At 40.3% G+C, this 12,791-nt stretch overlaps 1 protein-coding gene across 1 annotated transcript; it reads left to right on the top strand.

Annotated features, from left to right (window-relative positions):
- Positions 1-1,246: 1,246 nt before the first annotated feature.
- LOC105036254 (uncharacterized) lies at positions 1,247-11,811 on the top strand. The gene is made up of 3 exons (XM_010912014.4): positions 1,247-2,962; positions 3,079-3,271; positions 11,363-11,811. The coding sequence occupies exons 1-3, from the start codon at positions 1,485-1,487 to the stop codon at positions 11,594-11,596; spliced, it is 1,905 nt and encodes a 634-aa protein (XP_010910316.1). The 5' UTR covers positions 1,247-1,484; the 3' UTR covers positions 11,597-11,811.
- The last annotated feature ends 980 nt before the right edge of the window (positions 11,812-12,791 follow it).

Raw genomic sequence — 12,791 nt, 5'->3', positions numbered from 1 at the left:
GCCCACCATTCCCTTCAACAATGTTGGGGATGCCATCAAGAGAATGGGGCTTAATAATTGCCTGCAATATGCCTCAAAGTAATTGGTGAAAAGAGAGGCCTCAAGGAAAATAATTCTGCCTATTAAAAAGGAAGAAGAAGAAGTAGAAGAAGGAAAAATTGAGTTGATCATAATCGTTCAAGCATTACTGACTATAATAACAGCCACGCTTGCAGATTGACATAAATAATGGCAGACTCGTATGTACAAAATTTTCTATACTCTTTCAAGAAACAAAACCAATGGTCGAATTATGATGTCACCAATATGTCAAAAATCAACCAATGTAGTTATGGAACTTAGAGCTAGAAATGAATTGGGGTTCCTTGAACTCTAAATTAATCTCAACAATTTTTTGGAATGTAAATTAACCTTCAGCCTAGTATAACATAATCCAAACCTACCGGATCATATGCTTTCATTTCTTGTTTTGAACTAATTTATTTGTCATAGCATATTAGCCGCTGTTATAATTGCTAATTCATCGCAAGGCATTAGGATAATGATTTCTCACTCCTTCCTTGATTGATGGACATTTATGTATGCAAATCTTATAGAAATGGACCTCTTGATGTGATGTGTCATATATTTAATGAGAAGCAAGGATAATACAAATGAAATTTTATAGAATTGAACTCTCATATATTGTTGCATGTAAAAACTACCCAAAAAAAAAAAAGCTACTAAAATTAAATTGGATGATAGAGAGCTTGATTTCACCAAAAGAGAGAGAGCTTGAAATTAATACAAACAACTAAATTAAGATCTAGGAATAATAATAAATATAACTCCTCCAAAAAATTGATAAAATAAATTTATAAAAGAAATGTTGGGCTTTGTAAACCCATCAATCCATATTTACTTATTATTTTTAATTATAACTTGGTGAGATGCTAATCAGCTGAGCTATCAGCTGTTGGTTTTATGGTTGGCAACTCGTACCATTATCTTGTCCGTAAATTCATATCCCGGTGCGGGGCGCAAAGGACCCTGGCTAGCCGACACTGCGATCCCGGCACCGTCAGTCCGTCCCTTTGAAGGCCGAGGAGCCGGAGTAGTTCCGTTGTGCATATCTCAGTGGATCCTCAGACAAAACAAGAACGATCAAAACCTAAACGGAATCCACCAGCACGTGATCCATCCTCATGCCCTCAAGGTCGTGACAGCGGTGCCAAGCAAAGAGCAGCACATTCGCTTCCCCACACCCCTCATCCTGGCTCGCAACTATCCCAGTTTCCAAATTCCTCACCGATCCCTGTCCCTCCCTCTTCTCTAAACCGATCCCCGTAGCTTCTCCCATTCCAAACAATGACCCAAATTCTTGTTATAGAACACTAGTAGAGAACATTGCATGGATAATTAGTAGATAGATTGGTCTTGGCATTTTCTTTTGGCAGCGGGGGAGGGAGGGAGGAAGAGGAAAGGAGGGGAAGGGATCTTGATCCATGAATCGGTCCCCGTCCCTATCGGCGAAGTGCGAGGAGAGCCAAAGCCCCCCAAGCCCGAACCCGAGCGCCCTCCGGCGATGGGTGCTGGCCTTCTGCGTGATCCGGTTCGACCTGGAGCAAGGGCAGACGGTGGAGGAGCTCTACCCCCCGGACTCCCTCCCCTCCGACCAGCAGCTCCTCGTCGCCTTCTCCTCCTTCCCCGACTCCATGTCCCACCACCATCCCCGCCATCGCTCCTCCATCCACGACTCCATCTTCTCCTTCCGCTTCCCCGCCGGTGGCGCTTTTATCTACGGCTACGTCTTCAACCGACAGCGTCAGGACGAGCGCCTCCCCCGCGGCGGGGAGCAGAAGTCGGTGGTCGTGCTCTCTCACTACCCCTATTCCTCCGTCTTCCGGCTCCTATTGCAGATCCTCGGCCCCCTCTGCTTCGACATCGGCCGCGCCGCCCTCGACCTCGTCGCCTCCCACGTCGCCGCCTGGCCTCCCCCCTCACCGGGTTCCCCCATGGACCTCCCCATCGGCACCGCCGCCCTCCGCGTCCACCTTCCCCCATCCCCCGACGATCTCGCTGCCGCCCCCTTCCCCCCCACCAACCCCTCCGTCCCCCACGGCCTCTTCCACGACGCCGACCTCTTCGCCGCGTTCCGTGGACTCCTTCTCCACCTCTGGACCCTCTGGGAGCTAATGCTTCTCGGCGAGCCCATTCTCGTCATCGCCTCCACCCCTCCCCAGTGCTCCGAGGCCGTCGCCGCCCTTGTCAGCCTGGTCGCCCCCCTACCCTGCAGCGTCGACTTCCGTCCCTACTTCACCATCCACGACCCCGACTTCGCCCGCATCAATTCCCTTCGCGAGGGCGACGCTTTCCCTCCCATGGTCCTCGGCGTCACCAATCTCTTCTTCTTGAAATCCCTCAAGAACATCCCCCATGTCGTCTCGGTGGGAAGCCCGAGCCCTAATTCCACCCGCGTGCTCCCGGTAGCCTCGCGCTCCTCCTCCACCAGCACCGGGACGAACACCAGGCCCGGAAGGCTCAACCTCGAGCAGCTCTCGCTGAACAAATTTTCTCCTTCCAATTTGCTGAATGCCATGAAGCGGAGGAGAGAGGGCCCTCTTTGCCTCATGACGGAGCACAGGGAAGCTGTTTGGAGCACCTATTCGGCAACGATGAAGCCGGACACTGCAATTTTGAATAGGCTCATCGATGCGGGGATGTCTCCAAGGATCGAGGAGTCCATGTCGGTCGTCAATAATGAGATCCTGCGGCGGCATTTCCTGGAGCTGACGACTAACTTCCTTGCTCCCTTTGGGCCATACTTGAGAGCCATCACTCCTTCAGACGGAAGCTCTCCTTTCGTGGAGCTGCCACCTCTGCCTCCTTTCCATGCTGATGAGTTCCTCAATGGATTGGCCGCGAGAGGTCCGGGGAAGTTCCTAACCAAAAGGATGAGGTCTAATTGGCTGGGCTTGTACAGGTATTGTTCCCAGTTCCTGCAAGGGATTCGATCAACCTGCTTGTTTTGGATGTTTCTGCTTGCAGGCATGACTCGTTGATCTCATGCTGGTTAGGGCTGATTGTTTTTTATTCCAGGCGCTTTCTAGAAGGGCACAATTTCATGCCATGGTTCCAAAGAAAGCGTGCTGCTGTTGAACAAGAACAACAAAGACTTTGGAGGCAGGCCCGGCTAAACACTGACATACACAAGCTTATATCCAAAATGTCCGAGGTGGAGATCGTCGATTCCTTTAATGCTATCGAGCGGCATTTGCTTGGAGAGATACAGGTAATGACCTCACTTAATATTTGATGAACTACAGGTAATGACCTCACTTAATATTTGATGAACTGTCTATTCTCTGCTCCATCTTGTATCAAATAAAGAATGAATAGCTGCTAAAAACTTAAAAAGCAGAAGTTACCAAATTGGGGTGTCACACCTATGCTATAACATGCTTATCTTGTCTTCTGCCTAACAATGTTTCCTCTCTAGCTCTCATTATACCTTTGTACTTCAAAAGGTAAAACAGGCTCATATGCTTTCCATGTTTGACAACTAAAACAATTTTTATATTGCATCCTTGTACATAGGAGTAGCAAGCCTATATTTTTTTGTGCCTATCCCACAATTAACTGCATGCGATGGTCACAAGACATGGTGAAGATTGTTAACGTGCCTCTTCTAGCCCTAGACAATGGCAACTCCTGAATTCCTAGGCAGATTTGACCTTAGTAGCAAAAAGTTGCCACCTCAGGTAACATAACAACTTCAAAAACTCCAAGATACTCGAACCATACCCGCTTCCATGATAAAAATGCTTTTTAAATATCCATTTCCTTGCACCTGCACTCCTAATCATTTTGAACTTGCTCTTGATTTTCACAACTAAGGATTTGACATAGACAATCACTTAGTAGAGGTAGAAAATCAAAAATGGGAAGAGAGAAGAGGTGGAAAATATGGATTTATGAATCACTGGAACATGACGGTGTCTTTAGTACCTTGCTATACTAGTGCAAAATTGGCACTAGTCCAGGTGCCAAGATGTCAAAGCCATTTATATTCTCTATATTAGTGTGTGTCAAGGTTTACCGTCCCAGTACTGGATCTCATATTGGTATCATCCTATTTCGATATGAGGTATGAGATGGCGAGTCATATTGAGTGTCGATATGGTACAAAACTATGTAACGATCTGGTACCAGTATGGTATGTTACATCTAATATGATACAATATCCGATCGGTATGGCAAATTTTGGTGCGTGCTGGTTCTATTGTTTAGATTATACCAGTTGGTATCAACAATTTTTCATTCTTTTTGATACTATAATCTTCGATACATACTGTCAATATTGATACCATATCATTTTAATGGAAAATGATGAAAGAATACAACAAAAACAGCAAACAATAATCAACTGCTTGATTAGGAGAAGCTACTAAGAAGGTATGGCTGAGAAGAAAAAACTAAAGGAGATTGAAAGTGGAAAAATGAAGAAAGGGGATATGAGTAGGAAATTGTAGTAGGAATCTTCCATTTAGGATGGTGAATCTGATTCTGAATCTCCTCAAAAACTCATCCGCACTTGCTTCATAAGTGTTTTCTTGCTAAATCTTTTTAAGAGACCTACTTCCCTATACCTACACCCAACCTGTTTTCGGTAACTAAGAATAGGAAGGAGGGGAACAAGAAGAATCAAAGTGGTACGGATATAAGGAAAATATAACAGCATGCTTTTTTTTTTTTTTTGACTATATTAGCTATTTTATGACTAAATTGGAGCTAGGCTTCTAAATAGTAGTACATTGGCTGATTGTAAAGTGTGTATCAGCAATATTGAGCAATACACTTGCATGGCCTCTTAGAATGTATTACAACCATTAGTTAATGTTGAAGACCATGAATTGATATTTTGCCAGTCTAAGTGTCAAAACCTTTTAGGCTAGGACTATTACAAGTATTAATTAGTTGTGTCTAGTTTTGGTGGATTTTTTTATTCCATGTCTACTGTAATAAAAGTAGAGGGGCATGTGCATAGATGTTGCGATGCTTCTTTTAATCAATTTTACTTGCTAGTCGAGGAAAGCTGCTTTAGTCGAGTATGGTTAAAATTTAGGAGTTTTTGTTGGCATTAACGATCCAAATATCCTTAGGATATCTTGTACGTGTTACATGCACATGCCTGTCAAGAAAGGGGAGGGAATAGACGAGGTCTGGGAGCTTTTTCCTAAGAAGAAAAAGAAGTGCAAGACGTCTAGAGTCTGACTTTGTGTGCTTCAAGAGTCCAGCTTTGCGTGCCCACATGTGTTTAGAGCGTGAGTCTAGTTGATGAAATATTATCACGATTGGTTTCTATCATACTCTCCACTAAGTTAATCATCTCAGCAGAAAGTTTAAAAAGTATGGGTACTTCTGGAGTCCAGATTCATGTGCCCAGCTCCAAGAGTTTTCTTTATATAGTGGTGCAGATTTCAGGTATATGAGTGTCTTGTGCAGTTTAAAGTGTGTTTTGTCCTTTTTTCTCCTGTTTGGTGGGGGGTGGGGTTACCTGCTCATGGGAGTTTTATTAAGTTTTTTGTGGTTTAGTTGGTGGAATCAATAGTGACTGTAAAAGAGAGTAATTTGAGGAGGTTGAATCTTTAGCTGAGCAGTTAATTTTCATTTTGTTACAAACTAATGTTAAGGAAGTCGATTAAGATTATTTATAGGATTTAGTAGGATATGTAGAAAGCGGCCAACTGTCTCAACCAGGACATCTTGTGTTCTTTTACCAACAAGAGAAGATCCCAAGATGATTTGCAGGCTCTGTGTCCAAGCGGATAGCCACCAAAAAAAGAAAAACTGGTATCATCTTTGTTTTTCTTAATACTGTCCCTTTTTCTTTTTCCCCCCTGAATTTTTCACCTTCCATAACTTTATTTTGTGTTGCTTTACCCTGAGCCCCATTATCCATCATTAATTGATGAGGTTTTATTCATGTCATTCCAGCGAGGCTGTCTGGAGTCAGAAAACTTAGATAACACCCCTGTCCTCTCTTTTATTCATGATCCATCTTTTTTTAGCTTGATCGTGACTTTGCTACGATGTTTTGGTGGAAGCATTCTCTTGTATGTTTCCTTTCGAGATTTTCCCCCTCTCTTCCAGATCTTTTTTGTTGGAAAGAACTTGGAATACTCATTTCATTTCATGAGTAGTACACCTTTACCAGTAGAGTTCATGGAGTTTTGCCTATCACCTTCCTCAAACTCTAGGGTCCTTCAGTTTGTGTTTTATTCGCTTTGTGCTTCTAAGTACTAGCTTTTATGGAATATCTGCATCTTTAATCTTTTGGTAAATTGTACTATATATGGTTAGCTTTAGCTTCTCTCATTGGTTGTCTTATCATTAGCAGCTTTATATGTCCTTGGGTGAAGGTCATGCTAATTTCTGCCTATGAGGTAGAACTGTAGAAGGGTTTTTAGGGTTGTTAAAGTTATGAGAATATGATTGCATAATTTCTTTAGCAGATTCTTGAATATCTACATAGTGCTTAAATAATTTAAGCAGTAGTCATTTAAATGCTGAGGATATTTTTAATCAACTTAGGCACATTAAAACATTTAGTAGTTTTAAGTTTCACTTGCTTAAGTGATTGTCATCTTCTATATTAATAAAATTAGCATGTGTGATATATGTTTTACTTTACCAGTATTTAGATAGTAAATATAATGAGAGTCTAACATGTGCAATACATGTAAGAGTTTACCACATATGGATGTGGTTGTGATCCTCCAACGTAATTAATGATGCCCTTATTTTCCTTTTTGACAAGGTAAGGCGCACGTAGGAAACTCCCCTCCCCCACCCGCCCCTCCTTCTCCCCTTTTCATGGACATGATTTTTAGATATTGTCCTAATTGAAACTCTTGATAGGAAAGTAGAGAGGTTATTGGCGCCAAATATACTCATGAAGTCATTGGAGCTTAGCATGCTGCTACAGTCAGGCAGAGGGAACCAAAATACTTATTTATTTATTTATTTACATTTTTGGACATGAATCACACAATGCACTTTAGGAAAATGTAGAGTCACATTGCCTGGTTTCTTTTAGCAATTGGTATTCCTTATACTCACATGTAATGGTTTAAGAAAAATGGCAAACGTTTCTGGAATCCATTCTCATGCCAGAGGCCGCAGAGTCCAGATGCATCTGAACTCTGGACTTTGAATACTTTTATATATATATATGTGTGTGTGTGTGTGTGTGTGTGTGTGTGTGGAAGCCAGCTGATTGCTAGAGTGAGGGTAGACTCAAACCTAGGTCTCTTGTAGCAACACAATAGACTTTACCAACTTGACCAGTTGGCACCTCATAGTAAAAGCAAATTAGCTACAAATTTCTCCACATTTAACCTTAGCATTCAGAAGTGAATCTGGCCGAAGATTACATGGTCATGATATGTTTTTAGCTTATAAATGTTATAGAGGCAGTGGGCCATCATACAGCTGGCTCTTTGTTAATAGTTTTTAGGTGATTCCTGGATGTAAGGGAAAGCGAATATGATTCATCTGGATGTATAGCAGAGTCAAGGAGTACCTGAACCATTGATGGTTAGAAAAGAAAATGGTTGTTTGCCTGATTTTTCATGATCGCGCTTTGGTTTTTTTAGACATGCTGTTCTGTTTTCTGATCTATACTTTTATGTATTTGTTAATAAATAATTTTTCTGATCAATGGAGTGATGGCATATTGTTGAAGAAGCTAAAGGATTGTGTCAAATAAAATCAGAGTATGCTTGAGTTGCTTTGCTACATGTAAGTAATATGTCACCCTGGCAGAGATTATAAAAGGCTTGTTGGAAGTAGTGAAAACTGATTGATGGCACTTACTATTGTGATGACTTTTGATTTTGGACAGTTGGTGAAGTAAAACCAATGGAGTTTGGAGACTAAGAGGCAAAATAAGATATTTTATATTTCCATTTAGGTTTTTCTCATGCTGACAAAACCCAGCAAGCCTCATGCCCTTCTTAATTCAAGCTAGCTAATCATATAGATCTCATTTAGTTTCAGATTAGACTGCATTTTGTTGAGGGATAGGAGAAACCTGGAATAACTATTTCTAAGGTATTTTGTGATAGTATCAGGACCCATACCAGTTTTCTGATAGTATGGTACAGTATCATGCCGTTCCATTCTAGGTTTGTACCGGCACAGTCAGAGCTGGTGAGGGAGGGAGGAAGAGAGAGAGAGAGAGAGAAAGAGAGAGGGCTTTCAAGCCCCCCACCCCTCCGGTCACATGAAAACAAAAGCGGAGCCTCTATTTCACTGAAAAGAGATAGAGAGGAATGGAGGGAGAGGGAGAGGAAGGGACAGAGGCAGAGGTCTTTCGAACCCTCTCTCCTCCTGTTGTACAAAAACAGGGGTGGAGGAGAGAGGGATCGAAAGGCCACTCCCTCCCTCCCTTTCTCTCTCCCTCTCTGTCTTTTCCTTTCCTTCTCCCTCTCCCCTGTTTCGCTGGATTTCTCGAATCGAGAGGTGGATCAGCATTCCATGGCTACTTCTATTCTGAAGTATAATTGTTATCTTGTAAAAAATAAGAATTCTATCTGGTTGGAGTTTATTTGTTCCGGACATGATTATGTGGATTAAGTGGTAACTTTTATTTTATTTGACTAAACTGCCCTTGGCTAGTTTTGTAATTCTGGCTAAGCGGGGAAGAATTTATGTGCTCTTCTGTCCTTCCTCCAATGCATTTTCAAGCACGGGCAGGCGTGATGTGATTCATGACCAATATGGGCTGTCCTCTAGCTAGTCATGGTGGGTGCTGAGTTAGGCATTGGGTTTGATTTGAGCTTGGAAACTACATGTAAACGTTATATGGTCATAGCAAAGAATGGAGAGCAGAGCAGACAATATGCCTTGATCTAGTGGATAATATTTGGGAAATTTGGTGGGCTTTCCCATGTCATGAACATTTTATAATTAAATACTAACATCCAAGCCCACCCCACACTATGCATCAACCTAATGCACACCATAACTAACTAGAAGATGGATCATATTGGGTCGATCCTGGTTTAGATTGGTCTTACCCATGCTTGAGCATACATTGGGGAAATAATGGAAAAGAGCCTCACATTAATTCTTCTATATTCAGCCAAAACCTCTCTACCATTCTTTCCTATTTGGACAAAATCTACAAAACTAGCCAAGGGTAATTTTTTCAAATTGAGCAAAAAGTTACCTTTTAATCTTGTATTCCACTATTCCAGCCCGTCCAGCCAAGCAACATTTTAGTTCTTGCAAGTAATCATGCCTGACAAAACAGATTTGGACTTGTTGGAGGAATATCAATTATATTTGGTAATGGGAACAACTGTCCTAAGTTTTCCTATCACTCAACCAACCAAAGCTAAAAAGGCCGTTCACTAATCCAAGCTTTCTTATAACCTCTTTTTTCATCAATTTAAAGTAAGCATTGAGTCGTCACAATCCACAAGCCTGATGTCAAGTAGTTAAAACTTATAGTTCTTGCTTTCCCACTTGTTCAAAGTGCAATATTTTTTGAGAACTTCTTTTTTCCTTTTCTCTTTTTCATTCCTTCTTGTAGGTTTTTTTTTACCTTTTATCTCTTAAGGCACACAACCATTCTATCTCAAATCCTTCTATCCATTGCTGAAACATTTCAGCTTTGTTACTTCCTAGCTCCTTTCAGTGATTTGGTTCTAGATTTCTAATTAGTCTTTTTTTTTTTTTGTTTTACCACAAATTTGCCTTAAATCCTTTTTTATTTTATGCACATATTTTATCATAGTTTTCATGGGCATTGGGTTTTATACTTATTCACCATATAATAGATTTATTGGAATCATTTTCTGTGGCTCCTTCTTTTGTGGTAGAGCTGTAATAACTTATAATTCTTGATTTTCCCTGGCCACAGAGTTTGATTGCATTTTGTTTGTGTGCATGCATGTTTTTGAACACATAATTGAATGTGCATGTATGCAAGTAACTTTCAGATTCTTCTCCTCCAATGTATTATGGCATTGTTCAAACTTATCAACGACCAATCCAGTTTTATCAATTTTTATTTAATACATTGTAATAATAATATAGCAATAATATACTTGTTGTACTTAACTAATTTCACTTAAAGTAATGCTGTCACAACAAACAATTTTATGGATCTCCATTATAAAGTCCATTGTAACCCTTAACTGATGTACATGAAGAATGAAAACCTACATGCCTGCGTGGTGGGCTGCGATGGTAGAACTTCATTATCGAGAGGAGGGTAGCAATGGGTTTTTACTAATTTGTTTGTGGTTGTAATGTTGTTTATTTTGCTCCTTAGTAATTATAATTTTGTTGTCAATAGATCACAATACATTGAACATTTTACCTGGGCTTATGAAATAACTTCTGTTGGATAAGAATGATTCTTTTCCTTGTCACTCTGTGCCTCAACTTTGTATTACTATTAATTTGTCACCTTTATCTGGCATGCTTTGTTCTAATGAACTAGTTGTATGACTTGTTGAACTGATTCAACTTCCTCTGCTTTTATATATATTATTTTTTAGGCAGATGGGCTTTATATATGATCCTAGTGTCTTTCCAACATCGTCGATGATGAGTTTTCATTCATCTTCTTAATATAACAATTTGGTCATTGGACTACTTCCATTATCAAACACCTGGACATAACCCCCAAACCCAATGCAACAGTCCCATCCAGCAAACTCACTTGACACAATTAGCCCTCATTTTTGCTAGGTGATTGACATATACAGTAGTGTATGCAGATTATATATCTGAAGATAAAATCTGGGCATTTTTGAATTACTTACTCAAGCAGTATGACTAAGCTAACTGCCAGTTGGTGCATGGCCATCTGTCCCTGTGGTCCAAACCCAATAGGGTCAAAACCCTCTCCAAGTTTCTGCGTATCTGCATCATCTGCCAACATTGCTATCTTATGCTCATCCCCAATGCAAACATCTATTTTTTTTTTATTTTTTATTTTTTGTTTTCTTTTTTTCTTTTCTGTACCACATTTTTCTGACCTTTTGAGTTCAACATATTGCAAAGGTTCAGCATATAATACAAATTTATAACCTAAGTACCTGGTATAAATCAATTCACAGAATTAGGATTTTGGAGCTCAGAACATACTGTACTCTAACTGTTATAACTTACTGACTTGCCTTAATAATTTTCTTTGTCATTATTTGTAATTACTGTTATAACAGCTCTATCTAAACAATGTCAACTATTTGCTTTGAATCATACAGTTCTTCACTTTGTTACTGTAACCAGGCTGACGTTGTTATCTGGATGCTACCTCAAAACAATATGCTCATACTGGTTTTCTGTTATATCATTTTCTCAGTTACTGCAGTCTGGAGGTGGAAGTGCAGACTCAGTAGTGGCATGCCAGAAACTGAAGGGAGACCTTCAGGTGGTGTTCAATGTTCTCCCCAAGGACATGCAACAGCTCCTGCTCTTCAATCCTAAAAGAGCAGCTCTTCTTCAAGGTAGCCCAGAACCAAACAAGGTTCCGGGACATCCTTCTGTACATGGTGCCTTAGTTTCTGAAACAAAGTTGTCTTTTTTGTCACTGTAAAATGAGCAACCTTTTTTAGCATAGAATTATGGGAGCAACCGTCCATTTTTACAAAGCAAAAGCATTGGTGCTCCCACAGGTTGTGTTTATTATGTTGTTGAGTACTAAAGACTGGCTGGGGTGTTGAAGAGTGCTCCAGAGTGGCATGTCCTCTCCGTATAATTTATTTAGCAGTTTCTTCTCATTTTCAATTTAATATTTTTTGTGTACACAAATTCCTTAGGTTCATCATGGAGTGGTGGTGTAGACTGATAGCTTTAACAAATGACAGGTGACCGCGCATTTTCGCTTGCATGACCATGCTTGGAATAAGGGACATATAGAGCTTGACTTGCAGTACTTGGAGTTGTTGTATTTGCTCACAAAAAAACACTCAAATTTATAATGAATCTCATAATATGTGTATATCTGTATCCCATGAATTTTAGCATATATCCCTGTATTTTTCTTCAAAAATGACATGTGCAAACTATCATGATTTAAAGCTTATTCTGGCTTCTATATGGGCATGAATATTCTTTTTCTTTTCAAAGCATTTGTGGCTTTCTTTATTGCTGCTTACAAAGATAGATAAAAGAAGCTTTTACACTCATCATATTATGCTTTTTTTCACTTCTGAGGCCCATTGTCTAAAACGCACAAGAACTTTAGCAGTTAAATGAAGCGAAATTTCAATAAGACAACTGGCTATTCAAGTCAGAAAATGCCAAAAAGTTCAATTAGTTGATCATGAATTTGTTGGTCCATTGGTGTAAAATATTTCAAGAGTTGGCTCAGAATGTAAATGACGTCCCTGATATCGTATTCAACTCAATCTGATGCCACTCCTTGAAGTCCAAGTTTGCATGTTGCCCAAAACTTCACTATCAAAAATGGGCAGTTTGGCAATCAGTCTTGGCACTCGAGAAGCAAGGAACGGTTGTGTCATCCAGCTCTCTCATTACTTTTTGCGTTTTTTCGTTTGAAGATGCCTAACCTCATTTCAATTAAACCTGATTGATCTTGTACTTCTTTAAGCAATAGAATTACAATATCTATTTATAACGGACTGAAGAAACTTTCACGACAACCACGTAAAATAACAAACAAATGATTATGATGGTAAGACCATCTTATATAATGGTCTTAGTGGCTACCATCGCCATTACCATCAATCAATCGCTCTTAGCTGTCGTCTGAGATTGGATGTGAACTG

This window comes from Elaeis guineensis, chromosome 3, assembly GCF_000442705.2.
Source record: "Elaeis guineensis isolate ETL-2024a chromosome 3, EG11, whole genome shotgun sequence".
Lineage (NCBI taxonomy): Eukaryota > Viridiplantae > Streptophyta > Magnoliopsida > Arecales > Arecaceae > Elaeis > Elaeis guineensis.
This window is presented reverse-complemented; position numbering and strand designations above follow the sequence as displayed.